The 25,810-nt window shown below is 47.2% G+C and overlaps 6 protein-coding genes across 6 annotated transcripts; 1 reads left to right on the top strand and 5 right to left on the bottom strand.

Moving 5' to 3' along the window:
- The first annotated feature begins 1,063 nt into the window (after positions 1 to 1,063).
- Positions 1,064 to 1,492, top strand: LOC101754921 (arabinogalactan protein 1-like). The gene is made up of 2 exons (XM_022827777.1): positions 1,064 to 1,159; positions 1,241 to 1,492. The coding sequence occupies exons 1-2, from the start codon at positions 1,064 to 1,066 to the stop codon at positions 1,490 to 1,492; spliced, it is 348 nt and encodes a 115-aa protein (XP_022683512.1).
- A 3,813-nt stretch (positions 1,493 to 5,305) lies between these two features.
- LOC101754516 (blue copper protein) lies at positions 5,306 to 6,568 on the bottom strand. Its single transcript, XM_004973666.4, has 2 exons — positions 6,293 to 6,568; positions 5,306 to 5,953 (listed from the first exon to the last, which is right to left on the bottom strand). The coding sequence occupies exons 1-2, from the start codon at positions 6,453 to 6,455 to the stop codon at positions 5,577 to 5,579; spliced, it is 540 nt and encodes a 179-aa protein (XP_004973723.1). The 5' UTR covers positions 6,456 to 6,568; the 3' UTR covers positions 5,306 to 5,576.
- A 5,866-nt stretch (positions 6,569 to 12,434) lies between these two features.
- LOC101753717 lies at positions 12,435 to 13,906 on the bottom strand. The gene is made up of 2 exons (XM_004973664.4): positions 13,292 to 13,906; positions 12,435 to 13,171 (listed from the first exon to the last, which is right to left on the bottom strand). Exons 1-2 carry the CDS (start codon positions 13,558 to 13,560, stop codon positions 12,742 to 12,744), a joined length of 699 nt encoding a protein of 232 aa, XP_004973721.1. The 5' UTR covers positions 13,561 to 13,906; the 3' UTR covers positions 12,435 to 12,741.
- Positions 13,907 to 15,777: 1,871 nt separating this feature from the next.
- Positions 15,778 to 18,011, bottom strand: LOC101754123 (U3 small nucleolar ribonucleoprotein protein IMP3). The gene is made up of 5 exons (XM_004973665.4): positions 17,850 to 18,011; positions 17,550 to 17,715; positions 17,280 to 17,387; positions 16,519 to 16,593; positions 15,778 to 16,277 (listed from the first exon to the last, which is right to left on the bottom strand). The coding sequence occupies exons 2-5, from the start codon at positions 17,681 to 17,683 to the stop codon at positions 16,046 to 16,048; spliced, it is 549 nt and encodes a 182-aa protein (XP_004973722.1). The 5' UTR covers positions 17,684 to 17,715; positions 17,850 to 18,011; the 3' UTR covers positions 15,778 to 16,045.
- A 1,400-nt stretch (positions 18,012 to 19,411) lies between these two features.
- On the bottom strand, positions 19,412 to 21,538 carry LOC101753307 (RNA-binding protein CP33, chloroplastic). Its single transcript, XM_004973663.4, has 4 exons — positions 21,147 to 21,538; positions 20,273 to 20,371; positions 19,877 to 20,176; positions 19,412 to 19,771 (listed from the first exon to the last, which is right to left on the bottom strand). The coding sequence occupies exons 1-4, from the start codon at positions 21,450 to 21,452 to the stop codon at positions 19,652 to 19,654; spliced, it is 825 nt and encodes a 274-aa protein (XP_004973720.1). The 5' UTR covers positions 21,453 to 21,538; the 3' UTR covers positions 19,412 to 19,651.
- Positions 21,539 to 21,897: 359 nt separating this feature from the next.
- On the bottom strand, positions 21,898 to 24,160 carry LOC101752899. Its single transcript, XM_004973662.4, has 6 exons — positions 23,998 to 24,160; positions 23,832 to 23,885; positions 23,643 to 23,741; positions 23,454 to 23,524; positions 23,043 to 23,236; positions 21,898 to 22,293 (listed from the first exon to the last, which is right to left on the bottom strand). Exons 1-6 carry the CDS (start codon positions 24,060 to 24,062, stop codon positions 22,180 to 22,182), a joined length of 597 nt encoding a protein of 198 aa, XP_004973719.1. The 5' UTR covers positions 24,063 to 24,160; the 3' UTR covers positions 21,898 to 22,179.
- Between the last annotated feature and the right edge of the window lie 1,650 nt (positions 24,161 to 25,810).

The raw sequence follows: 25,810 nt of genomic DNA, 5'->3' as shown, positions 1-25,810 counted from the left end.
TGTGTAATTAGTTTTGTAATTAGTCTAGATTTAATACTCCTAATTAGTGTCCAAACATTCGATGTGACGGGGGCTAAAATTTAGCCCCCTCCTCCTAAACACCCCCTAAGTCAAGAAGAATACAAAGAGAGGAAACCCGATAGCAATTATAACAAGGACGGAGCAAAATTTTCCTTTTCTTTTGAAAAAGCGGATGAACCCCATGACCGACCGACCGACCGCAACGTGGCGCGAGGAAATTTACAGGGCATCTCACATCACACATGCTTTAGCAAAGTGGTAGCGTGTACTCTAAGCTGAATATTCGAATTTTTTTTCTTAAACGGGAAATCAAATCTGTGGCGGTTAGGAGATGTAAATCAGTGATCAACTGATCACAGCTGTGCACGAACCCAAATCGGAGGTTTCATCGAACGAGCATGAGCAATAAGCCAATAACGAGGCAACAGGCATGCACGCGGTAGCCAAGGGATTTGGGAAAGCTACCAAACGCGCGCAGTTGCGTCACGGACTGGCCTGGCCTGGCCCGCCAATTTGTCGGTGTTTCTTGCCAAACATACAAAGGACACCTACTAGTATTTAATTTTTCTAGAAATTATGGATTCATTTTCCACTTTGAAAGTTGTGCCGAAATTAAATGGGACCAGGCCTATTGGAAGCCAGCTCACAACCGACCTTATCTCGCTTACTTTATGATGAAGAAGGATTGTATCTCATGCCATACGCATTTGACTTTTAGGAAATACGAGGCGAGGAAAGAGAATTTTTTTCGTACGCCGCTGGATCCCCATCCGACGGCCAGGATCGTCTCACGAGCCACCGACATTGTACGATACAGCGTTATTAAGCGCTAATCCGCCATGGTTATGCTGCCCTAATCTCGTTCTTTACTACAGTACAGCAGTATACTATTTCTTCCTGCCGCGTATCCCACCCTTTTTATATCCCCTTCGCACACTTCCAAGCGGCCGCCTCCCCCACTTGCGAAAGCCAAACCCCACCACCTCAAACCCTAGATCACCCGCCGCCGCCACAGCAACCGCCACCTTTCTCCCGCCTCCCCATGGCGCGCACCCACATCGTGGCCGTGGCCATGGCCGTCCTCTTCGCCGTCGCGACGGCGCAGGCCCCGGGCGCGTCCCCGACGCCGGCGCCCCGGGCGCAGCCCCCGGCGACCCCACCGCCGCCGCCGCCGCCTCCCAAGGCCCCGGCGCCGGCCCCGGCGTCACCTCCCGCGCAGGCCCCGGCGACGCCTCCCACGTCCTCCGCCCCCGCGCCCTCCCCGACCCAGACCGCCCCCGCTCCTTCGCCCAAGGCCTCGGCCCCTGCCCCGGAGCCCCCGCAGTCGCCGCCGGCGCCGGCGCCGGGCTCGATCACCCAGCCGCCGGCCGAGGCCCCGGCCTCCCCAACCCCGCCTAGCGCCGCGTCCAGCGTCGCCCCCGCCTTCGCCCTGGCCGCCGCCGCCGTGGCAGCCGCCGCGGCCTTCTTCTGAGATGGCCGCCGATCCGGTGTGACATGACATGGCCGCCGCCGCCGCCTCCGCTCGACGTCGCGCCGCCTACCGCTATTTATTGTTCGTCTTCGTTTTGGGTTTGCTCATTCCATTCGGGGTTTTAGTCTAGGGCTCGTCAGATCTGATCTAGCGTCCGTGCGTGCGTGCGTGTGAGAGGGGAGATAGGGATTGAGAGTTGATGAGACAGTGATGTGGGTTGCCATTGTATAATTGCCGCGTTTCTTTTGTAGCGCATTCTTTCTACAGATCTGCTCACTAGTATTGTTATTGTGTTATTTAGTACTCTAGCGTATTTGATCTCTCCTGATCCGTGCTTGTTCGTGCAGATCTGGAGCTCCGGATCTCCAGATCTGCGCGCATGTTCTTCTGTTCTAGCACTTTTTTCCGATGAATTTCTTATTCCCCTCGGCGAGTGATCGGTGACGGGAGGTTTCACCGTGACGTTGGTGGCCAGCTGGGGAGCACCATGGGGGAAGGGGGGAGCTCCGGAAAGGAGTGGAGGAGACTGGAAGAGCGCCTGTAGTGGAGGACTGGAGCGGAAAGCAAGCGGGGTGGCGGTGGTGGGGGTAGGTGGCCACCACACGGCAGGGGCGGCGAGGGCGCGTGGCCGCATGCCACGCCCCCGGTGTCGTCGTGCGGCGGAACCGCGACGCCCGTGATGGCGACGGCGGCTGCGCCGTGGCGCGTCGGAAACCACCCGGCCCTTGGGTGGTTTCCGACAATTCATGAAGAAATTGTTTGTTGTGCCGTTGGAAACTTGGAATTGATGCTCGGAAGAATGATGCTGGCTAGCTGGCAGAATTTCCTGGTTGAACTTTGGTTGGGGTGCGGATCGTGTGATCATCAGATTTGCCGGGATCCCTCCTGGCTGTTTTGTTTTTCTCTACGTTTGCGGCTTGCGTGCGGGACCGAATCACTTGCGGCTTGTGCACTGGTGGGAGGAGGATGCTTGAAGTTTCAGGATGTAGCTTAAACGCGGGCCCTTTTACTCAGAGTGTTTATAGCTTACCCACGTGAGGTAGAGACTCTTCTTACACGACGTGAGGTAGAGACTCTTCTTACACGAGTTGTTGAGCTATTGGATTTAAAATTGACGGCTTAAATCCCTCCTCCTCCCTTATCTCCTCCCCCCACCCTCTTCTTCCTCCCCTCCCACCCTCTTCTTCTTCCTCCCCACCCTCCACCGCCCAGGCCCTCCCCCACCCCTCCGGTGTGGGTGGGCTAGGTTCGCTAGAGCTCCGTGCCGGTCAGTCCTCCTCTCTCTCCCTTATCTCCCTCCCCTCACCTTTTTTTGGCCCCCCCCCCCGCCCTTCTTCCTCCTCCACCCCTCCGTCGCCTGCCGCCCAGGCCCTCCCCCCTCCGGCGGACCTTAGCCCGCCCGCGCTGGTCGCCTCCTGCCCCTCCCGCCGCCACCGTCACCATCGACACCCCCGCTCCAGCACCGTCCAACTGCCATCCTTCGCTGCCCGGCCGGCAGCGCCCCCGCGCCCGCCACCTCCGCCGGGCTGGCCTGCCACCGCCGGCCCTCCCTCTAAGGCCGGCGGTGAGCAGCCCCACCCCGACAACCCTCGAACCCCTAACCTCGCTGGAATCTCGTCGGAGTTGGAGAAGAAAGGGAGATGAGGGTGAAGAAAAATTTAGGTGAGAAGGGATTCTATTTCTCTCGGGTGAGATTTAGCTTTCCCTTTACTTTCAAATAACTTATCCGATCATGTCCTTAATGGCAGAATCGTGGGGTCAGCAGAAAGGTTGTCAAAATATCTGATGGTGACCTTAATGGCAGAATCGTGGGATTAGCAGAAAAGTTGTCAGAATTGTGGGTTTAATATTCTGTTTGTTTGAGATTGTCATCACTCTAGATTATATAAGATCGTGTCCTTAATGGCAGAATCGTGGGGTCAGTAGCAAGGATGTCAAAATTGTGGCTCTAATAAGTAACGTAGGAATCTTAGGTCCTGTTCTAAAGTTTAGTTTTAGGTAGCTAAATTTTAGCAAGGAGTGTTTAGATCCACTAGCTAAATACTAGTTAAAAATAAGTTACCATACGACCCTTTATTAATTGCAGTGGGGATTTTTACCGAGACAGTGGAGGGGTAGAACTATCTTTAAACACTTCTACTTGGGTTTAGCTGGTTTAGCAAGTTGAAATTAGTTAAAGGGCTAAACTTAGCTGGGAGGTCTTTAGTTGCCCTGTGTGGATTCAGATGAGCTAAATTTAGCCAATTAAAATTTAGACGATGGATCAAACGGCGCATATAAATCGTAGAGGCATAGATTGAGTCAATGCCCTTAATCAAGATTATATAGACGTATAATCAGATCACATAATCTTGATGTTGATAATTATTATGGTCACCAGCAAGTTCACCCCAACGTGCGTTTATCATTTGTAGCCCATGGGCCAGATAGGTTAAGCATTGAGGATGCATGCATTGGATTTGGGCCTCTTCGGTAGCGAGCGGGCGGATAGGATATTCCTAGTTTGTGCTGGCCCATCATCCTTTTCGCTGAGACTAATGATGCTCTCGCAAAGAAAAAAAAAACGTAGAAGAGACTTGTGAGAGGCTGAGACACCTGATAGTGCCTTCCTTAGGTCATTCTCAAGTGTCACATGAGTTTCATTCCATTAAATGACATGTCACATAGGCAAAAGTGATGACATGACATGTAATTTAAAAAGAAAGAGAAGAATTGAGTTTCATGGGGATGAAACTAGGTGTACACGGTTACCTAGAGCCATGAAACTAGAATGAAACTGCATTGAGAGGATTTAAGTTTCATGTCCACACATGCATCAACTCCCATTAGTCACTTGGATGAAAGATTTAAATAATACGCTAACATATGAAATCGTGAAATAAAATTTGCATTGAGAGACTTATTTTCATTCATCAAGTTACTGGTTGTTAGATGACGTGGCACTTTTGGACTGAGAATGGCCTTACTCTCCACCTACCACCGGAGATGTGAAGGAAACTTGAAAAACCCTTCACCTCCATGCTTTTCTATTCAAAGACGCATGATTTCGTATACCTGCTCCGTTGCAGCTGGTCACATGCTGCGAACCGTCAGATTCGCACGGGCCGGAGCAGGTGTTGACTTGGAGTTCCAACGGCCGAGGACAGATTCAGAGAAATTTCGCAGGGAGCAGTTAACCCCATAGCACGAACAACCGCGGATGAAGTTCACTAGACTTCGAGGCTTAGGGTCTTTTTAACGGTCGTCCTTGAAAAGGTAGAGGCTTTTGTAACCTTCACGTCTTTCACTTCCGCACAGTAGAGCAGGGCACTTCCGTGCTTCTGGCTCCTTTGCTTCTGTAACACTTTGGGAATTGAAGGAAGGACTTGTAACGACACGTACCCTCCAAACGAGATCACTGTCGTCCTCGGCATTGTTTTTCCGCGCATCCTTCCAAATCCGTTTCCTCTATAGCCTTAGTCCCGTCATTGTTACCTAACCCAACCGCCCGAATCACTCTCGCCCTAGAACTAACCAAAGTCCAACATGTAGATTATTGGCACCTACTGCTTTGCTCAGCATGACTAACCTTTTACGTTCTTTGAACTAGGTCCCTATTGTGACACTGTTACTTTGCGCTGGTTTGGTTTGAGCTCCAGCTTTAAGCTTCTAGAAGCAAACTTTTGATCAAGTCAAGATTCAAGAATATCTTTTCAAAAAAGAATTCAAGAATAACAAGCTTTTGGGGCCTTTTTCTCCGGCGAAAAGAAAGCTCAGCTTGCACTAAGAGCAAGCTGGACTAGATTGCACCTTAATTATCTTTCGAAAAAAAGATTGCACGTTAATTTAACACGTGTTAAAAGCAAACATTATTGGGACAAAGTCATGCAGATATATCCATGGAGAGGAAAACAATGAAATTATTACAAGACACCAACTACTACACTCGCAAATGAACAACAAGCGAAACAGCAAAGCATCAACAGTAGGTACATGCCCGGCTGATCAGAAAACAAAGCTCAAGAATAGTCCTGCACTGCCTCTACCCTGGCCACGCAAAATAGCCAGGCCGCGCCGTGCGTCTCGGCGGCGGTGGTGGTGATCATCAGAACAGGGCGAGCTTGAGGAGCACGCCGGCGGCCACGGCGAGAGCGGGCGCGGCCGTGTAGCGTGCGGACGCGGCGTTCCCGGGGGCCGGGGTGCTGGGGGTGCCGGGGGTTGTGGGGGTGCCGGGTGTGGACGGCGTCGAGGGGGTGGGGGCGCCGCCGGAGCCGGAGCCGGAGCCGACGTTGACGGCGAGCTTCATGCCGCCGCTGCAGTGGGTGCCGATGCCGCAGATGTAGTAGTGGTCGCCGGCGGAGTCGAGGGTGATGGTGGTCGGGCCGTCGGTTTGGGTACTCAGGGCGCTGCCTTTGTTGCAGGCATCGTAGTCGCTCTTGGAGACCACCAGCACGTCATGGTTCCCGGTGGCGTAGGTGAACACTGCAGGAGGGGACGGGGAAAAAAACGATTGGATTAAAAACCCAGTACACAATTCCCCACGATTACTTCTAAAAAGTGAAGAAACGGCTTTGCTATTTGTCACTGCAGGTTTTGAGAGTGCTTAGCAAACAGAGAAGAAATGTTACTTGAAAAATCCATTGAATTATCAATCACCTTGCCATTCCAAAAAGAGATGCCATGGATGCTTTTTTTTTTTAGTGTAATTATCTCTTCATTACATGATGAACAAGTTAACGGTGAAGTGTGTGATTTCAGACGAGAAGAGCAAGCACGAGGCCGAGCGAGTAAATAGCAGCTTGCCGAGGACAGAGTACGCACCTAGCTTGTCTCCGACCGAGAAGTTCTTGCCAGTAACCCAGGTGCTGTAGTCGACGCCTAGGCTCCACCCCTGCGTCTCACCGACGGTGTAGGTGGCCGCCGAGGCCGCGGCGGCGCAGCTGACGACGACGAGCAGCGCGATCAAAGCGGAACGGGACGCCATGGAAGAGGCTGGAGCAGAGGAGCTTGCCCACGAAACGAAGCAGGTAGCTTTTAGTGATGTCTTGTGACTGGGTTGCACACTTGCACTCGATGGTTGGGTGGGCAGGGCAGGTTGCCGGAGTCCCCTTTTATAGAGCCACACCACATGGTTCTCATGGAATTAAGCTATCGGAAAGACGCGGCGCGGCTGCAGGATAACAGGAGTAGTCGTTGGTCCACGCTTGGGCTCCTCCCCCAGCTTCGTTGTTTCATGGGTTGAAATTTTCGCTCCCCATCATCACCAATCGCAGGTGTGAAAAATAGCTCGCGTTGAATTTGTATGCACGCTACTCATTCAAAGATTTCTTGTTGATCTTCATGCTATGTTATAACTAGTATTTTATCTCCAATCCTACAAAGATTTTGTGCAGTCAGGAAAATGCAAATTAAAAGATGATCTCATGCATCATTCCCTTAAAGAAAAACATCTTGTCTAGTTGCCCTCGAACGGCGAAGTGGATCGCCGAAGACAGGGACGCTGCCTTTTCCGTGCTGGTTCGCCGGAGCTGCTAGCAAAATCTGTCGCTTTCCTCCCCTTCATTTCGAACCCCGAATGGATCCATCGTGTATGGTAGGTGAGGGTCGTCGTCGTCAATGATGGTTATCGCTTGTCGCAGCATCGACCCATCCATGCACGCGTTTCCGGCCGGCCATACATGGAGCTCGATCCATTCAACTACTTCGTTTACACCGAGTCACTGACTCTGTTTTCTAATGATTGTTCACGGTTCAATACTTCTAGACGGCCTGCCAGATCGACCTCCGTGCTTTTGTCACCAAACACCCAGCACAGATTAAACGGAAGGTGTCGACGATTGAAGAAAGGGAGCAGCACGATGGAGTGGTTAGGAGAAGAGAACCGATGCCAAAGCTTGAAGCCACTAACGGATTGTATTGTATAGTCACCGCAGTAGTGGCGCAGCAGCTACCTTCCTCTCTGCAATTTCAGCATGTATATTGCAGCCTGTTGCCTGACATGTCTCTATCAAAGAAGGAGAAGAAGAAGAAGGATCAGTGCCTGCTGATTCACCATTTGTCAAAAGGCTAGTGTACAGTAGAGGCAAAAGCTTCCCGGAGCTCGAAGGAAATAGTTAAACCTTTGATTTGACGTCGCGTTACAAGGTGGCATGTTACGAACTAATCGCTGACCTAATCATAGGCAGGTTTATTCCGGAGAGCAAGGCAGGCCCAGCCATAGCCTAGTACCAGTCCGGCGTGTGTAAAATCTGCTCCTCCTTTTTCACCTAATGCATTGACCGAAAGGAGGAAGACGACGCCGTCTTGGCTTCATCATAGGCGGTGGGTGTGGTGTGCAGAACTGCAGATAGCTGTGCCTACGGACCCGTCGTCTGCTGCTGTTGAGTTGAGCAGGTTAGGCTTCGTCTCAATCAGGAGCTGGATTTTTTTTTTTGAAACGTACAGGAGCTGGATTGGGATCATGTGATAATTGAAGACAAGACTAGTATTTCTCAAAAGGAAGAACTTCAGAGAAGAATTTAGTTTATTTTTGTGGTGTGAGGTTGCAGGTAAGTTTCCTGTATTGGAATTTGTGATGAGGTATACTGCTACTTCAGGAATGTTTGCTGGGTGCCAATAATTTATTTAAGCCCTGGCTTGGCGCTGGAGCAACATCTCAGCATTGAAGGTTGAAAAGGAACAAGCAAGCTGCTATGAACTGATATCCTTATTTTTAACGACGCAGAAATCTTATTGACAGTTCAGACTTCAGACTCCATTCACACGTAGAGTATCCATACCGCCCATTAGATCCATGGCAATCATGGTTGTATTCACTTATGAGTCCTTTTCGCCTCTGTTTTTACTAGTCCCCAAGGCTATTGCCCCCTCTATTTTCAAAATTACCGTCCAGTTAAATTCAAAAGCGACCTAGTGATTTTTGAAAAAAAAACACACAAGAAATTTCCTAATGCGTTGCACAAATATCTGAAAATGGAAGGGGAGTATGATTAACATGTTGTTAAATATAAAGGTTTGTGCCGAGCGTAACCCAGCTGATTGGATTTCTTGGGTGGAACATACCCATACGTTTCGAATTTCTACTCAACATGGGGTCTTTGTATTTTTTTAAAAAATTTATTTCAATGCAAATCTTTCGATGAAGGTAGGCGTAGGCGACATATCCATCGCTTGTGGTGACTTTGTGCGCCTCGTAAACCTGTTCAAGGGCTGAGAAAATCACAGGCAAATAAAGAAGACGCGAACGCGATTATCACCGGCCCGGAAACATCACAACATCTTCGTTCAAGTCAATGCGACGCCACGCCGCGGTCGGACATCTCAACAGAGACCAGAATGCAGCTACCACCGAGGACACACGGTAAGCTATCAGGAGCTCACAGGCAGTCAAATCCTGACTATGGCTAAAATAAGCTGAAACTAGCAGTTCAGCTTCTCCTCACGCCTCCATTTATACTAAAATACAAAAGCTGGACCAGATCGACTTCTCAAATAAACGTTTTTCTCATATTTGTGTAGCTTGTTTGTGTGTGTGTGTTTTTTGAAAGGAACGTGTGTGTGTTTCGGATTACCTGACAGTAAACCAGGGCAGAGGCAGACGATTGAATTTTCGTCGTCCAATGGCTTGCACGCTTGCGCAACCATGTCAGGCCGCATACCGTGCTATACGGGCTTAGAAAGTTCAGGCTTCGGGTCTGCTATCGGTGAGAGTTGTTTTTTTGGCGGCTGGCAATGGCGGCATCGCCGTCGCTTGACCGCGAAGGCGCGTCGCGTCCAAGTGCAGATAGCAAGGGGGAGGGAGTAGGTACAGTGGCAGTGCCACCAACCCCCGGCCGGCCCGTCTACGACCACGACCTGCTCCCGTTTGGATAGGAGCACAGAGAAGTAAAGTGCATGGGCACCGTGGATTCTATAAACCCTTTCACCACTGTAATAAGGAAGTTTTGTTTGACACCAGTGGATTTGAATTCGAATGTGAGGGATTGAAGAGGAAATTAGTTCATTTTAAATGTAATCCCCTTCTTTCCCTTGCAATCCTCTTCTATCCAAACAAATCTGAAGGAGGAGAATCTAGAGAGTCTAGGCAAAGTAAAGATGGTGTTAAAAAAATGTTTGGTTCGTGCTCAACTCAGAGCCAAACCGATGCTTGATACATCAATGCTATTTTCTATAGTACTAAGTACATACACGTCACTCGCAAAAAAGTACATGCATGTCATTCATTTTTTCCCTATTACATAGCGAATACTAGTCCATCGAACCCATGCTTTGGCATGAGATAGAATGTTAGGTGACATAAGCACTAAAAGTCCACCCGGCTAATCAAGCTTATCTTTATTTTCTTTTTATTTACTTTTCTAGCATCAGTACCTATGTACATACTGTGTAGACTCTATTTAGTTCTGATAAATTTGGTTACAAATTATTACCATCCATATTCATTGTTCCCCTTTGCATTGCAACAAAACTTTTCTTCGATAGATGTTTAATAGAAATTTTAGATTGAGTTGTTTCAGCTCTTGATGCAGCTCATGTGTCGTACTCAATCAATCTAAATTTTAGCTTTCAAATTAGATCTTGTTAGTTGCTAGATTTTTTTCTCCGTATATTAAATTTAAATTCTAGTGCTCATTATTTTTGCTCTTATTCAAAGCTCTTTTCCATATTTTATTAGAAAATTTCACTCTAGGTCTTAGACTACACTTTTAGTTACTGCAATAGAATTAAAATATGTATTAGTCAGCTACAACACTTAAGATGTTGAATTTCGACTATCAAAGAATTATGAGTGCAGTAGTATTTGATATTTTTAGAAAAAATGAGTGCTTACAATTAAATTGATTAGTGCATCTATGTTATAATGTTTTAGCCAAAATGCATAAGTTTATTCAAGGTGGCAACTAATATAATTTAGTATTCTAGAGTATTCATATTATTTAAAATACTTTATCGGTCTCATTAATTGGTGTGTGATTTCTTCAAGAAAACTTTTTCTTTCATGATTCTCTTGTGCATGCACGAATACTTGGTATGCATGGTGGCACAATGCATGTTTACTTCGAGTTAATTTTGTATGGAAGGGTCAAACTACTTAAGAGCGAGGTGAATTACGCTTCTACAAATTTTTCTCCTGAAAATATAATCCTTTTGCCTAACCTTAGAAAAGTTTAGTCAGCACAAAGTTTTGCAACCTAGTTATAACACTATACTGCCATGATAATTCTAAGAATGTAAATTGTAGAAAGAGATGATTAGTTGGAGCAATCACATAAGGGTATAGCTCCCATTGATCCACGCAAGGACCAAATGCTTGTAGTGGATATCCATTTTCCAACCGATTGCGGATTCCAAACAAAGCACGCAAGGAACACGCAAAGAACCTCACTTGACCTACAAGCAGATGCACAATCACTAAAGATAATGGGTGCTTAATCTTTAATTAATAAATCCTAAACACCCCACCTAGCCCTCACAATAAGTATTCTAGGAGTCAAGAAAGCTCAATTGAGTGACATGGAGATGTAAATATAGGCCATGAGTGTTGCAGCTGACTAATAGCCACCCCATTCGGCAGAAAACAACACCATCGGATTGTTGGATGCATGCTAGCAGCACCGGATAAATTGGTGTGGCCTTGATTACCACCCAAACACAATCATAGATAGTGGCACGGGATTGGCCATTGTGCCAATAGCCTGAGATCACCGGGCTGTACTTAGAGTTGAATGAAAATGGCCCCAAATAATTTGTCTGATGATGGCACCATTTGGTCCTTTCTCGTGTGACAATTCAAGTCTAAAAACTCGTTCAATTCAAACTCTTTGAGTTTGACTTTGATCCTTTGCTTCTCCAAGTTTAATCAGTGAAAGAAGAGAGGATAAACGAAGAAAGACTTGGACGAACCCAAATGTCACATTGGCTTTTGAAGACCATAGTAGTCTTCTTAAAGAATATACACATGGAACGTCTTGAGAAACATCAGTGAGGCCATGTTTCAAGCCCAATCCTGCTTCTGCACCATCACCCATTAATGCAACCTCAACCGTCATAAGCCCTTCACTAGTGGTAGATGGAGCACTAGTGAGGTGGAGAGAAAGAGGTGGAAGGGCCCATGAGTAAGAAGAAAGTGGAGAAAAGGGAGAAGGGGTTGGCAGGCAGTGGCGCGGGCGGCCGGAGGATGGCGTGGGGGCTGGCGTCGACCTCTCTTCTCCCCAACGCGCAACCTCCCGTGGCAGCACGCACCACACATGCAGAGTCAGAAAGAGACCGGAGGAGGAGGGGAAAAGGTGGATAAATGGATTTTTTTGCAAAATCGTCAAGAACTATTCCAAGGACTGCGAGTTTATTACGGAAAAAGTTAAGGGACTTCTTTTTGCAAAACAACCACGACGGTTGGAAGAAACAACCACACTTTAATATTAGGTAGAGATTATCTTTCATATTGGTAGAACTAATGGTCAAACTTGAGCTTTATTTGGAAGAGAGAGAAAAGACATTGGACCCGACAAGCCCTATCCTGATTTTCCGTGGATTACGATTACGCCCCAACCCACAATAATAATGATGATAAGAATGTAGAGTCAATTCCTCGTTACCATCAAAATTTATATGACTTCCTTGAGCGCCATAGAATTTTATGAAGTCCCTTTGGTGCCATTGAGGTTAAATTCTATAAATTTCATAAAATTCTATGGCACTAGGATAAATCTTAACTTCAATAGCACTGAAGGGATTTCCTCCCTTCATAAAATTTTATGGCACTGAAGGGAAGTTACATAAATTTTGATGGGGAATTGACTCAAGAATGTAACCAAGTGTCCAAGTCTACCCGGTGGCGTCTGTACTGTACTCTGCCCCGTACGGCTACGATTTGCCTGTGCTTGGGTTAGACAAGCAGATAAGCCTCTGAAAGTGACCAGAGCAAAATCATCGCAGAATCGCCGGAACCTGAAGGCAGGCATCAAAGTGTAGACAACCTAAAGGATGCCCCATTCCGACCATGAGATTTGTTCTCCTTTTCCTTTCCATGAAAGCGTGCAGTGATGGATACGGCAGCTTCTAGTCCAATCCTATGTACACTCCCCGATTTACAGCAGCAAGGGAACGCTAATCACAGACTAGAATTTGTAACCGAGCTGTAATATTTCCATTTTCCACAGAACGTGTGCATCCGTATCAACGAACTGTTCTAACCTGGATAAGGTGAATTCGATCTTCCGATCCGCAGTTTCCGCTTTACAAAATCCGGGAGAATAATTGTTCGCAGATGTTCAGCACAGGAACCTGCCGAGCGCGAGCCCGACGCCGGCGATGCCGACGCAGACCGCGACCGCGACCCACCACGCGGCCAACCCGCCGCTACCGCCGCCGCACCGCGCGTCGCCGTCGCCGTCGCCGTCGCCGTCCCGGTCCGGGTCCGCGCCGCGGGGTGCCGCGCCTCCTCCTCCTCCCCTGAGGAGGGAGTTCTCGGCCTCCAGCATCATGACCCACCGGCGGTGCGCGGAGAGCGCCACCGAGTCCCGCACCAGCAGCGCCGCGAGCTCCCCGTTGCTGGCCCCCGCGGCCGCCAGCTTCTCCTCCGCCTCCCGCGCGCGCGACTGCGACAGGCGCAGCGCCCGCATCAGGCTGTCGTTGTTGTTCCCCCCACCGCCGCCGCCGATGGCGTCGCCCTTCTGGTCCGCCCCCGCCGCGCTCTCCAACCTTTTTTCCAGACACGGCGCTGGTCTCAGTGAGGTCCGACCAATGCAATCCCCGACGGGCGGGATTTCTCGCGGCGACTGAGGGAGAAGTAAAGCAAGAGACGATGGCGCGCGCGCTCACCTCTGCAGGGTCGGGACGGGGCCGAAGAGCTTGGCGGGAGGGGGCAGGTCGCAGTTCTGGAGCAGATCAGCGGTGAACGGCCGGTGCCGCTGCTGCTTCGGCTTCTGCTGCGGCCCCGCGCCCGGCGCCGCGGCGGCCATCAGCATCATCTCCCGCTCGAAGTCGTACTGCCTCTCCAGCTCCCACTCCAGCCCCCCGCCGCCTCCGCCTCCGCCGGGCGCGCCCTTCTTCCCCCTCTCGTCCGCCGCGGCCGCCGGGTCCACCTCCATCGGTTGGAGGAGGTCTGGGGGTGGGTGTTTGGTGAGGTTCAGGGGGGACGGGGGAGAGCGGTTGCTTCGAGCGTGGCGCACGGAACGGAGGCTTCCTCGAGGAAGGAACTGAAACCGTGGGCGCGGAGCAACCGACTCGCCAAGGAGGAGACAGGAGAGGGTCTTTCGTGTGAATCCTGTGTGTTGCTTGTTCGGCCTGGCACGAAAGGACCCCGGATTCGATCAGGCCCAGCTCCCCGTCTCCCTCCTCCGTGGCGTGGCGTATCGCGTGCTTGCGTCTGCCGAGCGCCGAGGGGAGCCGGACGTCACCGCTGGTCTCTTTTCTGCGAGCTCGCCCGAGCTTTCGGCCGGCGCGGCCCCGACGGTCGCCGCTGCTCCTCGGCGTCCTCGCTCTTTAAGACGACGTCGTTGGCTCGTTGCTGTGCTTTGGACGGCACGTCCAGGTAGTGTTTTTACGTACAGTGGCGCTCGCTTTGTTCGCGAGTGAACAAATTAGTACGGAATCACGTCGATAGGGGCGGTTGAAAACGAACACCGGCGGAGGAATCTCTGGGTGAGCATTTTGTCAACTGCCGTAACGCGTCTCACACTCCGTGAACTACTTTCTAACGGGTCACATTGGAGATTTGATATCAATTAAAATGACTAAATGTGAGCTAATTATAAAACTAATTATATAAATCGTAGTTAATTCACGAAACAAATCTATTAAGCCTAATTAATACATGATTAGCCCATACGACGCTACAGTAATATGTGCTAATCATGAACTAATTGGTTTAATAGATTTGTCTCACGAATTAGCCTTCATTTATACAATTGATTTTATAATTAATATATATTTAATACTTCTAATTAATATTAAGTATTTAATGTGATAGGGATTAATTTTTTGGTGCCGGCTCCAAACGGGACCTAGCGTTTCCGTTTCGCTTTTATGTGGGTTTGTTCGTTCGAGCATTCGATTCTTTTTTTGTTGAGGCCATTTGAGATTTCGATAGGATGAGCATACGAGTGCCGTACGTAGGCTGTACTAAGTCTGTCACGTCAGATCAACCGAAATATCGGCATCACATGAATGATGAGCACAGCTGCCGGATTCTAAAGAATGAATGCGATTTGTCAACTCAGATAAGCATAGAATTGAAGGCAGACAAATATCTGGATTTCCTTATTGACCCGTCCAACCCACACTCGGGCTATTTTGCTTCTTCCTTCTTTCTCAGATCATCCTCGGTCTTCCTCCTGACGCCAAAGTCGCGAGCAAGCTTCCCAGTTCCCATTAACCCCGTACCCTCCAAGAGCTTATTTAGCAATCCATTTCCCCACCAAGTTCCCGGCCTATTTCCCGCGGAGGAAGTCCATGCGGAAAGTTTCCACGGGCTAATTTACCAGTGCATTTGGAAGCCTGCTAGGCGGGGGAGTCCGGCCCGTCTCAGCCCAATATTCCGCGTGGAATACCTCCCGGCCTTCAGGCATCGAACGCCCGTCCCCATCCTTGTCTCGCCCGTCTCCCCCTCCGCCAGAAAGGCACCGCCGCCCCCCTTGTCTCCTCCTCCCCCAGCTCCTCCGTCGCCGCCGACTCGTCCGTCTCCCCCGTCGAACGCCACCGCCGCAGTCGCTCGCTCCTCCGCCATCACCCTCCCGCCTGCTTGGCGCCGACGACCTGCCACGCCTCCGTCCCGCCTGATCGGGTAAGTCCTCCAAGGTTTCCAAACACCAGCAGGGAGATCCTCCCGGGAAATCAGAAATCCCCACCGGGAAGTTGATTTGCCATCAAAATCCCTAACGTGGGAATTCTTCCCTGGTTTTTTCTACCCTCGCTGCCAACCTAGCCTAAAAAAAGAAAACCCTCCTCTTATCTCCGATGTCTCTACTGCCAAAGTGCCAAGTGCCAAATCTGCTAGCACTCCTGCCCCACCATGCTGCTAAACCATTTGGAAAAGTTGTCTCCGTCTTGACCCTTCCAATCGGTCACCTTCCACCAGACTAGTCTCCTCTGCCACGTGGGCCAACTTTCCCTCTCCCGGCCCTCCCTCTAAATCCCTAACCTCAAATCCCCATCAACATAGCCGAGAGATCTCTGTGGCGAGTTTTTGTTTAAGTTTCATCTGCAATTGGCATCCAATTCGTGCCTCAACGACATCCACATGGACTTTAGAGCACTCCGACTTCCAACTGAAATTGTGCTGAATGGGGCAGGGTATAACAACGCAGTCAACCACAAATGCACTGCAGAATGAACATCGTGAAGGCACAACGTAGCAGTAGCACAAAACTCTCCCTTTAATAAAAAAAAAAAGACAATCGCACGCTACATCATCAGACATAATGCGTCAGCAACCAGCTACAAGACTGTATCACGTCTGCAATGCAAATGCAAGCAGCCTGCAACAGACAATATCCGGATTTTTGTTCTGGAAATGCCACATGTGCGTAGCCAAGATTACAATGATGGACAAGAAATTTCCGTGGAATGATTCTCTCAAAACATGGCATCATAATCATCCAATGCGTCATTGTACTCCATGACCTTCCTCTTGATCTTTGAGGAATCCACCCAGGTGATGAAGTCCTCCATGTTTCTGGTCACAAGGAAGGCTGGATCGGTAACTGTCTCTGGACCTACACGCACATGCCCCTGCTCGATGTATGTTACCGCCTCTTTAAGGTGCTCTGCAAACTTGAGCTTCACCATAACTGTTGCCAGTCTCCGTCTACAGTGATTTAGCAAAGAAATAAGGTAAGTGGAAGGCAGTATACCATGCTGTTTCCCATTCAGTGTAATATTGTTCTCTAAGTGGTTAGCCAAAATTGCATGGCATACTTTGAAACACATAGGCCTTAATCAAACCATAAAAAAACTTGAAGTGAAATTGGATGGCTGACCAAAACACAACTTTCAGAAAAGCTCCCACTGATTGAACGGAAAATGATTGCCACATGTGAAAGAGATACCTGCAGAAGGCACTAGCTGAAAGATTCTCGCATTTTAACAGGCTCTTTTTTGTTGGAATTACACCCATATTATATCTGAAATTTAAGACAAACCATCAGACTACTACACAAATAAGGATATGGGCAAATCGGACAAACATTACATGATTTCACAAATGAAATAGGTTGAGATATCAGCGACAAACACGCTCAACCAAAAATAGTATCATAGCAAGTTTAGTGATATCCATGCCTGGTAGCCTGGGAGTGAGATATAACGGTTTCTAACAAAAGATATCCATTGTCATGCTCAAGGGAAAAAACACTAGTACAGATGATAGGTTGTGCCTATTACCTCCATGGCAGATGCAAGAAGTTGAGAGTTCAATCATAGGCAGAGATAATAGTACTTTCCCTTGGTGCCCTTATGCTCTGAAGACCTCACAATCTCAGAGAGGGTTATCCAAGCAAGTTTTGCTATACTTACACTGCAGCAAATTCAGTATTCATACACTGGTAGCTCAACACATTGACAATGCATCGATTTAATCTTCTCCATATGACTGAAGTAGTGAATGAAACAATGGTCTAGTTGTCCTACATAGCGTGCTGCCCTTCGTTGACAAACTACATACAGGTGAACGTCCTTGTAATTCTACAAGAAATCTACAATCCATACCCAGCTAAAGGCAGTAATTTGTATGGTCCAGCTCAAAATTCACAAAAGCATGGATATATCATCTCACAACCAAATGGAGAAAAGTGGACTGACAATAACTTACAGTTTATCGAGCAGCATGTCTGTCATTTCTATTCTGAAAGGATCTCTTGGGTCCATCTGCTTTATGATGTTAACGAGCTTTTGCACCATTAAGCATATGCCATTGTACCTGTCAGCACAACAATCACAATTTGTCAGTGTATTTTTCATCAAACACTTCGATTCAAGATCAACATAGCGCAATCCTCCAACTGATTCAGCACAAATAGCAAAACTGATTTAACAGGAAAAGCATGGGAGGGTTGGGATAGAAATTAGAATACAAGCTTACTTCTTGTAATCGTCCCTCTCGACAAGGCGGTAGCGCTGCGTCACGAGGGCCTCCCGGTGGCCTCCCTCCCTCTTGTACTCCAAGAAATTTGTCTTCTTGAGTAGCTTCTGCTCGTGGAACTTGAGCTTCCTCATCTTTTAATTGAATCCAGGTGTGACCTGCCGACCTGGTACCCGATAATGTTTTGCGAAAAAAATCGAGATTCATGGTCAGATTCGAATACAAATAGAAATAGCATACATTAGGGTTTTGGGTATTAGATTTAACACAGTTGGAAGGGAAGGAGATGTGCCTGCATACCTGCCGGCTCGTCGCCCGCGAGCAGCCCGACGAAGAAGGAAGAACTAGCCAAGGGCGGCGGCGCCGCTCGACCTATCGTCGGCCCGAGAGAGAGAGAGAGAGAGAGAGAGAGAGAGAGAGAGAGAGAGAGAGACGGGAAGTATGACCGTGCCCGTGCGACCATCCGGCCTGCGCGCCCCGTCCCCCTGCGTGCTCTGTGAAGTGGACCCAAGAACGGGGTGGTCCCAAACCAGAGAACATCAGAACAGGGTGGGGCACAAGAACAAGATAGTGAGGTTTTTTATATGGGAAAAAAGTCGAAGAAGTCCCATTTCTCATCTCTAATTGATTACCAGATTTTTACGCCTCCAACCTTTTAAAACCGTTCAAATTTTCTATTTAGATGGTTTTATATAGTTTTAACCTCATGGCGCCACTCTAGCTATCCAATATGGCTATGTGACAGCATGCCAGCTGCGTGCGTTAAATTAAACTTTGTTGATAGTTTGGGGTTAAATGGACACTTTCCTAGTGTAAGGCTTGGTCCAATTCTTAATTATTTAAATGCATTTTTAGAATTATTCAAATATTTTTTAAGGAAAGATTATCCAAATATTTTTCTTTTCATACTACTGTATAGAAATAAAAAATAACTTCTTGAAGCCGCCAGCAATATAGACCTTAATAAGTTGAGATCTATTTGATCTCAATCTGAATGCCTAAATCATGAACTTAATCCCCAAATCTTCAAATCCCATTAAGAACTTGTTCGGTTTGAAAAAGAATTGAAGAGGATTGGAAGAGATAAATCCCGTGCACGTCAAAATCCTCCTCAATTCTCCCCAATCCCCCCTCAATCCCCTGGGGAAGGGGATTAACCGAATAAAGCCTAACCTGGAAGATAGCAGGTTCAACTTGAGAACAGCATTTCTGACCGGCCAAATTTCTATCTGGTTACGTGGTTCCAAATAGTATTTCATCACAGACAAAAACCACGGTCAAGTACGTCAGCCGTTTGCGTGAGAGCTCCTTCACGCTCATGTTTAGTTTGCAGTTAACTACTACCGATAGCTTACAGAGACCACAGATATGATATTTACGCGCTCCCAGCATTCTTGACCTCCAAATGTCACAGATATCAACTGGAGAACTTACACAGCACGTACTTCATCCGTTCCAAAATGTAGATCGTTTTAGTTTTTTTAGATATCTATGTATTTAGAAAAGTTAATGAAACATTGGGAGTATTTCACAATTCATGAGTCCTGAATCAGCAAAACGGAGCGGCAATATGGCATCCTTACGAGAAAGAAGTGTCACCCATGTAGCGCTGGCTAACAAGCCAATATAAATGTGTATATAAATTGATGCAGTCATCACCTCCACATCCAGTCATAAAAACAAACAACCGTAGTGATGCCACAACTACATACATACTACCTTGAGAAGTAAGAAAATTCTACTGGCATTAACACTTGCAAAGATGCAAAGATCACAGTCAGAAGGGGCAGTACAACGATTTATGTCATGATTCTGCTAGGTTATATCATGAAAGAATAACCAGTAGTGGGCAAATAGTTGTAGGTTCGGCATAAATAAACAGACATGTAATCAACAATAACATGTTAAGGAGGCTGTTTCATTTCTCACATGGAAAACAACTTCCAATCTTGGTAAACCAATATGTACATGGAATAAATAGAGATAAATAAAACAAAAGATATAACTACTGCTGAAAAAGAAATACCATGTCCATGGGTCAGAATATATGTAACCACAGATCAATTCATTTCACTTTTCTTGATTCTCTGAAAAGTTAGTGTTTAGCTATCACTCTGCTCAGATGATTCCTCCTCGGCCTCCTCTTCCTTTGGGACAGAAGATTCATTCTTTTTAGCACTTTCTTCTTTGAACATCACATTAATGGGTCGTCCCATCAATTTCTGCAATAATAATCATAGGTCAAATTAATCGCTGCTATGGAGTAGAATTTTAATAACAAACAAACTAGTACATACGTGTACATGGTACAATCCATGAATATTTACCTGTCCATTTAAAGAAGATATGGCAGCCTCTGCAGCCTCTTTTGAAGAAAAAGAAACAAATGCATAACCAGCAGATCGCCTTGGCGTAGTGGTATGAAAGATAACTTCAGCTGATAGGACACCTGGGGCCGAGGCAAATAGTTCGCGAAGGTGACGATTTCTGACTCTCCATGTCAAATTTCCGACAAACAGAATATACTTTTCCGTGCTATCTGATACCACAACAGGTTGCTTAACTTGCTTAGGTTGCTTCTTTCTAGGTCTCGCAAAGTCCACCTTGATCTTTCTATCATCTAAAGTCTACATCAAAATGAGGATGGAGGGAAACAAACAATGATGTAAGTAAGCAGGGTGAGTCTGAGAGTGAGCTATACTTTATGCGATACTTAAACTTACAGTTGAATTGAGATTGTTGAGAGCTGCAAGAGCCTCCTCTTCTGAACCCATGGTTACAAACGCCAACCCTCTGTTTTTACTGGCATTGTACATTGAAAGCTAGGAAATCAAGTAAGAAAAATAATCACTAACTTGGTCATGGCTGTCTTTGTATAGAGCTGAGTAATTTTAGCAAACACCCATTGTGAAATGGATTAATGAGCGGCCGGCCATGAAAACAAGAATACTTTCTCGTAAGTAGTTAAGTCATTGTTCCATGAGCAGTAGAAAGTAATATGGTAGCACTAAACCATTATTCAAGGATCCAAATACAAGACTTTGAAATCATATAAGACTAACCCAAATATTTTTTTAACAAAATATAACTAGCTCCAAAGTTAATAAAGGGAGGGGCACCTTGCAAGTAATTAAGCTCTGCGCATACCGACGGAGTTTGCAACAACCTGACAATAACTCTGAATATTGCTTCCACTAACCTCCTCATGTCCCCATTTTAGTAGCAGAATTCTAAATTAGCCGTCATGTTTGTACTTTGCAGCCAGATTCGCACAAGCATAGAATGAGCTTTCCTTCAGATTCAAAGCCTTGCAACTATTGTATTGCACCTACTTGAGCACAGCAAAAATGGATCGTGAGGCCCATTACACACCAAATGCATTTCAGTTTCTTCTTCAAGCCATGTCGTCTTTCTGTCTCTACATAAGTTGAGCAACTGCAAACTACTCCAACAGTACTAATACTTCAATCCGACAGCCACTGCTTTCGACAGCATCCACCGTCTAACAGGATTACTGCTACTACTATTACAGAGCTGTATCAAGAAGCAAAAACTTCGAATAGGTAAGAGAGGGAGGGGACTGAAGCAGATGCCTACCTCCACGCCGACGACGGAGCCGTGCTTCTCGAAGAGCGCGCGCATGTCGTCGCCCGTGTAGTCCCACGGGATGTTCTGCGCGACGAGCCGTGTCCTTGGCCCCACTTGCTCCTCCGCCTCCGGCGCCGCGGGGGCCGGGGCCGCAGGGGCACTAGCGGCCGCACGGGCAGCGAAGGCGCCGCGGTGGCCGCGGGAACGTGCGGCGGCAGGAGCGACGTGGCGCTCGGGGAAGCGCAGGCGGAGCGGTGGCTGGCACTGGCATGCCGGGAGCGCGGGGAGGAGGAGGCGGGCGAGGGGGAGAGCCATGGCGAGCTCGCGACGCAGCGGGCGGCGAAGATATCCGTGGCGCGGGCGGCCTCGCTGGGTTTTATCCGCCACGGCAAAATATCCCAGCTCCTCGGCAAGCGGACGCCGAAAACGTTCGCGGCCAGCGTCCCCGCCAAGTGCCTGCCCGTGTCGCCGGACGTTTCAGTGACACGACACTAGGGACTGGGCAGCCCTGGGTTTAGCATGATGGAACGTTGAGAAGTTAGCTTGAGCCTTCATCTAAAAAAAAGTTAGCTTGAGCCTTTGGTTATGAGAGTTCATATCCTTCTTCCTTGGTCTGCATACTACAGGAGCAGAGTAACATACAGAGGGGGTAAATGTGAAACAGATTAAACGATTAGAAGGTTCCTAGTAGAAGGCTAATGAACAGGCCAATATGTTTTTTTTTTGCGAAGAGGCCAATATGCATTTATGTATGTAATGATTTGATAGTGTACAAATAATTCATGAATATTAATCTAGTTCCACGTCTGAACTGTTTTTTTTTTGAAACGAATGTCTGAACTGTTTTCAGTTCTCCACACTTCATCTACGACCAGTCGACCACCCCGCGCACAATCTTCACACCTTATTATGCGATCATGGCAGGGTGAAATTCATACACAACAACACGCATATGTACAAGCAGTCCTTCAAAAGAGGAGAGAAGAAAAAACAACATTACACACGCTATGTACATTGAGGAGCACTCCTAACAGCCCACTGATCACTTCTGTGCGTTAACTCCATTGTCGGATGTTGTGCCCTGGTCGAGTTCCTTTTCAAGCTCCTTGATGACAGGCTCCACAGCAGCGTCAATCTCATCACTGACCTTGTCGATCTGTACGGGCAAGGAGAGCCACAAAACGTTAATACCTTTATTCCAGGTTAACTTTCACCTTACATATAAAACAAGAAAATATTTCATGATCTATTATAGGAGTCCTTTTTCAAATTGAACTGGTTAATAAATCTTCCAATCTTCCGTAGTTCCAAATTTATGTTACCGTCGAATGTTGCACACAAAAACCTTCTACAAAGTTCTCTTTATAAAGTCCTACTAAACTATTTCTAGATGCCTTGCAAACCTATGGCATTCTCTTGTAGCTTTACAAAAATTGTCATAAACTTAAGGTCTGAGGCGTTACTACTCCTGCAGCTGCAGCACCAAGCGGTCAAGCAATCTTTCAGATAATCAGATGTTGAGATGTCAAAAATTTCTGTGCTCCAGAAATATGGAAAACAACTAGATTCCTACACAGCAAGCCTTCAGCCAAACAGTGACCAATATAAGCTACGAAATGGTCTGAAATTGCTTAAGAAAATCTATGCTCTCCGAAGAAACAGCTTCGAACAGTTCTCGATACTCATTGTTACTTGGCATATATGAAAAATTGTCCTGCAGAACTACAACAGATATTTGCGCAAATTTCCGCTCCCCAAAGGAAACTACTAAAAGTCTAAAATACTAGTCATTTCTTGCTTCAGGAGTAAACTTATGATCAAGTATTTTATTACTTATGCAGCTGTGATATGTAAATACATATAGCATGAGAGTATCGACAAGAATATAAAAAAACGGAAGCAAACCTTCTCAGTGACTGCTTCAACCTTCTCTGCATCAGTATCCACTACCTCAGCAATGTGCTCAACCTCTTCCACTGCTTTCTGCAGAGACCCGTCTTTAGGAAGTTGCTTAGCCACATTTGCAGCTAGCTTCTCTGTTACCTCAGCTACATGCTCCACAACCTCCACAGTATTCTCCACAAACCCAACTGTCTCTTCTGGCATGATAATCAAGCTATAGCAATCAGAATCTCTAAAGTTATTGGCAAGATAAACGATTTGTAAATACTAAGCAGTTAGTGCTAACTCATGAAACGATTATATTCAAGTCATGTTTTAAACTACAAAACCTATTCTTCACTGCTTATAGCAGAATATTATAAACGAGCCAAAGACAGAAAATAACCAGTAGATGATTTTTATAATCTTACGTACCTTCAAGCTGCCTAACTCTGTTGTAGAATGGCACCACCGTGTACACCACACCTCCAAGAACCCATCGTGCCCTGTTAGAACAAAACGCCGAACGAACATGGTGAAAAAAACCGAAGAAAATCGGTCACAATTCACACGAAACAAACCACCAAACACACGCTTCTTGATGTATACAGTCCCAACTCGTACCAGCTAGGAATCGCTGAAGAGCCTAAACGCTGACCGCCACTGATGGCGGCGGCGGCCAAGTCCGCCGAGACGATATCCGAGTTCTTGAGGACAACCCAGCTGTGCAGAATCATAGCAACATCAATAAATCATGAGCTAATTCGCTAGGGAAGTCAGGTACTGCGGTTAAACGGGCACGGAAGCAATTACCCCGAGTCGATGTCACTCAAATCGGCAGCATCCGCAGCAGGGTTCTCCCCCTTCCTGCATAAGACCAGGAACACCAAAAATCACAAAACGAAGCTCCGAATCGCTCGTTCATTGGATGTCAATAGAGCAAAACAAAACAAGCAAGCGAAGGAAGGAAACCACTCGCCTCTGGTCTTCCTGGGCAGCCGGGGCGGGGCTGGGGCCGATCGGCTGCATGGTGAGGGTCGCCATGGAGGGATGGAGCGGAGCGATGGGGATCGATTTGAGGGAAGCCGATGAGGAGACGCTTGATTGGATTGAGACTGGTGGAGGGGGAGAAGACAGAAGACTCGTGTAATCAGAGAGGAGCGTTTGTGTGGCCCGTACGCGAAGGTGTCGTGCTTAATCACCCAACGATCTGAGCCGCTTAAACTTGATCGGACGGCTGCTACGAGCCACGACGCGGTCCCGTCGCGATTATCATCCGCGTTATCCAACTTGTAAGGGTGGGCAAAATGGTAATATGACGAGAAGAGTCGGGGGTCCCTTCGTCTGAGATTCTGAATCCTCCTCGCCGCCGCCGCGACGGCGAGACCCGTGCCGTGTCCCCGGCGTTGCGGCCACCTCCGAGCAACGGATGGGAGGAGACAACCGACAACGCCGGTGTTAGGCACCAGGTGCTCAGCTTGAACGCCGCCGGCCAAGAGCCTGATGGTGCCCCGAGTCTGACAGCGGGAAACGGCGGCAGAGCGGCGGAGGAGCAGCACGAACGGTGATCGGAGTCCACGGGTTTGACGGAGTTGACGCTCGGAGATCACGCGGTGTGGAGACTGGAGAGCAATGTGTCGGTGCTGACTTGCCGGGAGGCGGGAGGTGAGTTTCCTGGTCAAGGAGGGCCTCCGGCCACGTTCTTCCTGAAATTAAACTGGGTCTGGTTGGATTTGTGAATGCAATTTGATACCTACCGAGTTTGTCATGTTCATCTATCTTAGCAAAAGTAATTTCCAAAACTGGTGATGAAAGTTGATTGGCATTAATACTGGGATTAAAATCTGTGCCAGGCTGCCAGCACATCATTTTGCGGATGAACTCTGCATCACACAGGCGCCGTGGATAGATGCAGATGCCTGAGTATGGATGCAGAGTTCATCACGAAATGATAGCTGAACTACCTCATTTTTTCTCAACTTTGCTTTGAATTTGTAAAGCATCTTAATTACTAAATTTTGTTCTCTCAGAGACATTTTATAGCTCCATCTTTCAGTTATTGATGCTCTCCCCCCGTTGACCCTAAAAAAAAATTTCAGTTATGGATTGCATTGCAGTAGTTAGTGGCAATGCCTTCTCATCGCTTCCCCCATTATATTTGTTTATCATTTGTTTAAATCAAAGTAGATTTATATATGTGTGAACTGCATTTCCTACTAACCACTCGTCAGTTCTTGAGACCACAAACATGTAACATGACAAAGTTCAAATGCATTTACTATAAACCATTTATAAGTTTTCAGAGCACAAACGTGTAGCATGACAGAATTGAGAATCAACTAAAGCATATTTTCTTTTAATCTTAGAATATTCTGATGTTCAGCATCTTGAGTTCTTGACAGTTAAATTACCTCCATCTGTTCATCATTTGTGTTTTGTCTAAAGTATCAATGCTCCAACTTCAAGAAGACTTAACAAACCAATGTAGACACACATTACTCGATCAAAGTTGAATTCAATTGCAATGAGCCGATAACTAATTATTAGTGGAACTATTGCTTTGTACTTTTGGAAAAAGAGTGCAATGAGATGTTGAGTTGCTTAACTATTAAGAGTAGGTTGGACATAGTCAATGGTATTCAGTAACCAAAAAGCAAGATCAACCCTCATATTACTGAAAAATCTCATGGCAATATATATTCAGAACAAGATGACACTCATTACTCAGCCACCACTTCTCTGCATTCTCATAAGCACCGATACTCCTTCATCTAAAACTTCAGAAATATTAG

The sequence above is a fragment of the Setaria italica genome, chromosome VI (assembly GCF_000263155.2).
Source record: "Setaria italica strain Yugu1 chromosome VI, Setaria_italica_v2.0, whole genome shotgun sequence".
Classification (NCBI taxonomy): domain Eukaryota; kingdom Viridiplantae; phylum Streptophyta; class Magnoliopsida; order Poales; family Poaceae; genus Setaria; species Setaria italica.
Note: the sequence above shows the minus strand (reverse complement) of the source record. Positions and strands in the feature narration are given on the sequence as shown.

Excerpts from the sequence above, each read along its gene's own strand:
- LOC101754921 (XM_022827777.1), top strand. The coding sequence starts at position 1,064 with ATGGCGCGCACCCACATCGTGGCCGTGGCCATGGCCGTCCTCTTCGCC. Across the intron at positions 1,160-1,240 it reads CCCCGACGCCGGCGCCCCGG|GCCCCGGCGACGCCTCCCAC; the intron begins GCGCAGCCCCCG and ends CCTCCCGCGCAG.
- LOC101754516 (XM_004973666.4), bottom strand. The coding sequence starts at position 6,455 with ATGGCGTCCCGTTCCGCTTTGATCGCGCTGCTCGTCGTCGTCAGCTGC. Across the intron at positions 5,954-6,292 it reads CTCGGTCGGAGACAAGCTAG|TGTTCACCTACGCCACCGGG; the intron begins GTGCGTACTCTG and ends CCCCTCCTGCAG.
- LOC101753717 (XM_004973664.4), bottom strand. The coding sequence starts at position 13,560 with ATGGAGGTGGACCCGGCGGCCGCGGCGGACGAGAGGGGGAAGAAGGGC. Across the intron at positions 13,172-13,291 it reads CCCGTCCCGACCCTGCAGAG|GTTGGAGAGCGCGGCGGGGG; the intron begins GTGAGCGCGCGC and ends TCTGGAAAAAAG.
- LOC101754123 (XM_004973665.4), bottom strand. The coding sequence starts at position 17,683 with ATGAGGAAGCTCAAGTTCCACGAGCAGAAGCTACTCAAGAAGACAAAT. Across the intron at positions 16,594-17,279 it reads GACATGCTGCTCGATAAACT|ATATAATATGGGTGTAATTC; the intron begins GTAAGTTATTGT and ends CTTAAATTTCAG. Across the intron at positions 16,278-16,518 it reads TCAGCTAGTGCCTTCTGCAG|ACGGAGACTGGCAACAGTTA; the intron begins GTATCTCTTTCA and ends AAATCACTGTAG.
- LOC101753307 (XM_004973663.4), bottom strand. The coding sequence starts at position 21,452 with ATGGCTCTCCCCCTCGCCCGCCTCCTCCTCCCCGCGCTCCCGGCATGC. Across the intron at positions 20,372-21,146 it reads GCTCCGTCGTCGGCGTGGAG|CTTTCAATGTACAATGCCAG; the intron begins GTAGGCATCTGC and ends TTGATTTCCTAG. Across the intron at positions 19,772-19,876 it reads TATCTTCTTTAAATGGACAG|AAATTGATGGGACGACCCAT; the intron begins GTAAATATTCAT and ends TTATTATTGCAG.
- LOC101752899 (XM_004973662.4), bottom strand. The coding sequence starts at position 24,062 with ATGGCGACCCTCACCATGCAGCCGATCGGCCCCAGCCCCGCCCCGGCT. Across the intron at positions 23,886-23,997 it reads GCTGCCCAGGAAGACCAGAG|GAAGGGGGAGAACCCTGCTG; the intron begins GCGAGTGGTTTC and ends GGTCTTATGCAG. Across the intron at positions 23,525-23,642 it reads TCTTCAGCGATTCCTAGCTG|GGCACGATGGGTTCTTGGAG; the intron begins GTACGAGTTGGG and ends TTGTTCTAACAG.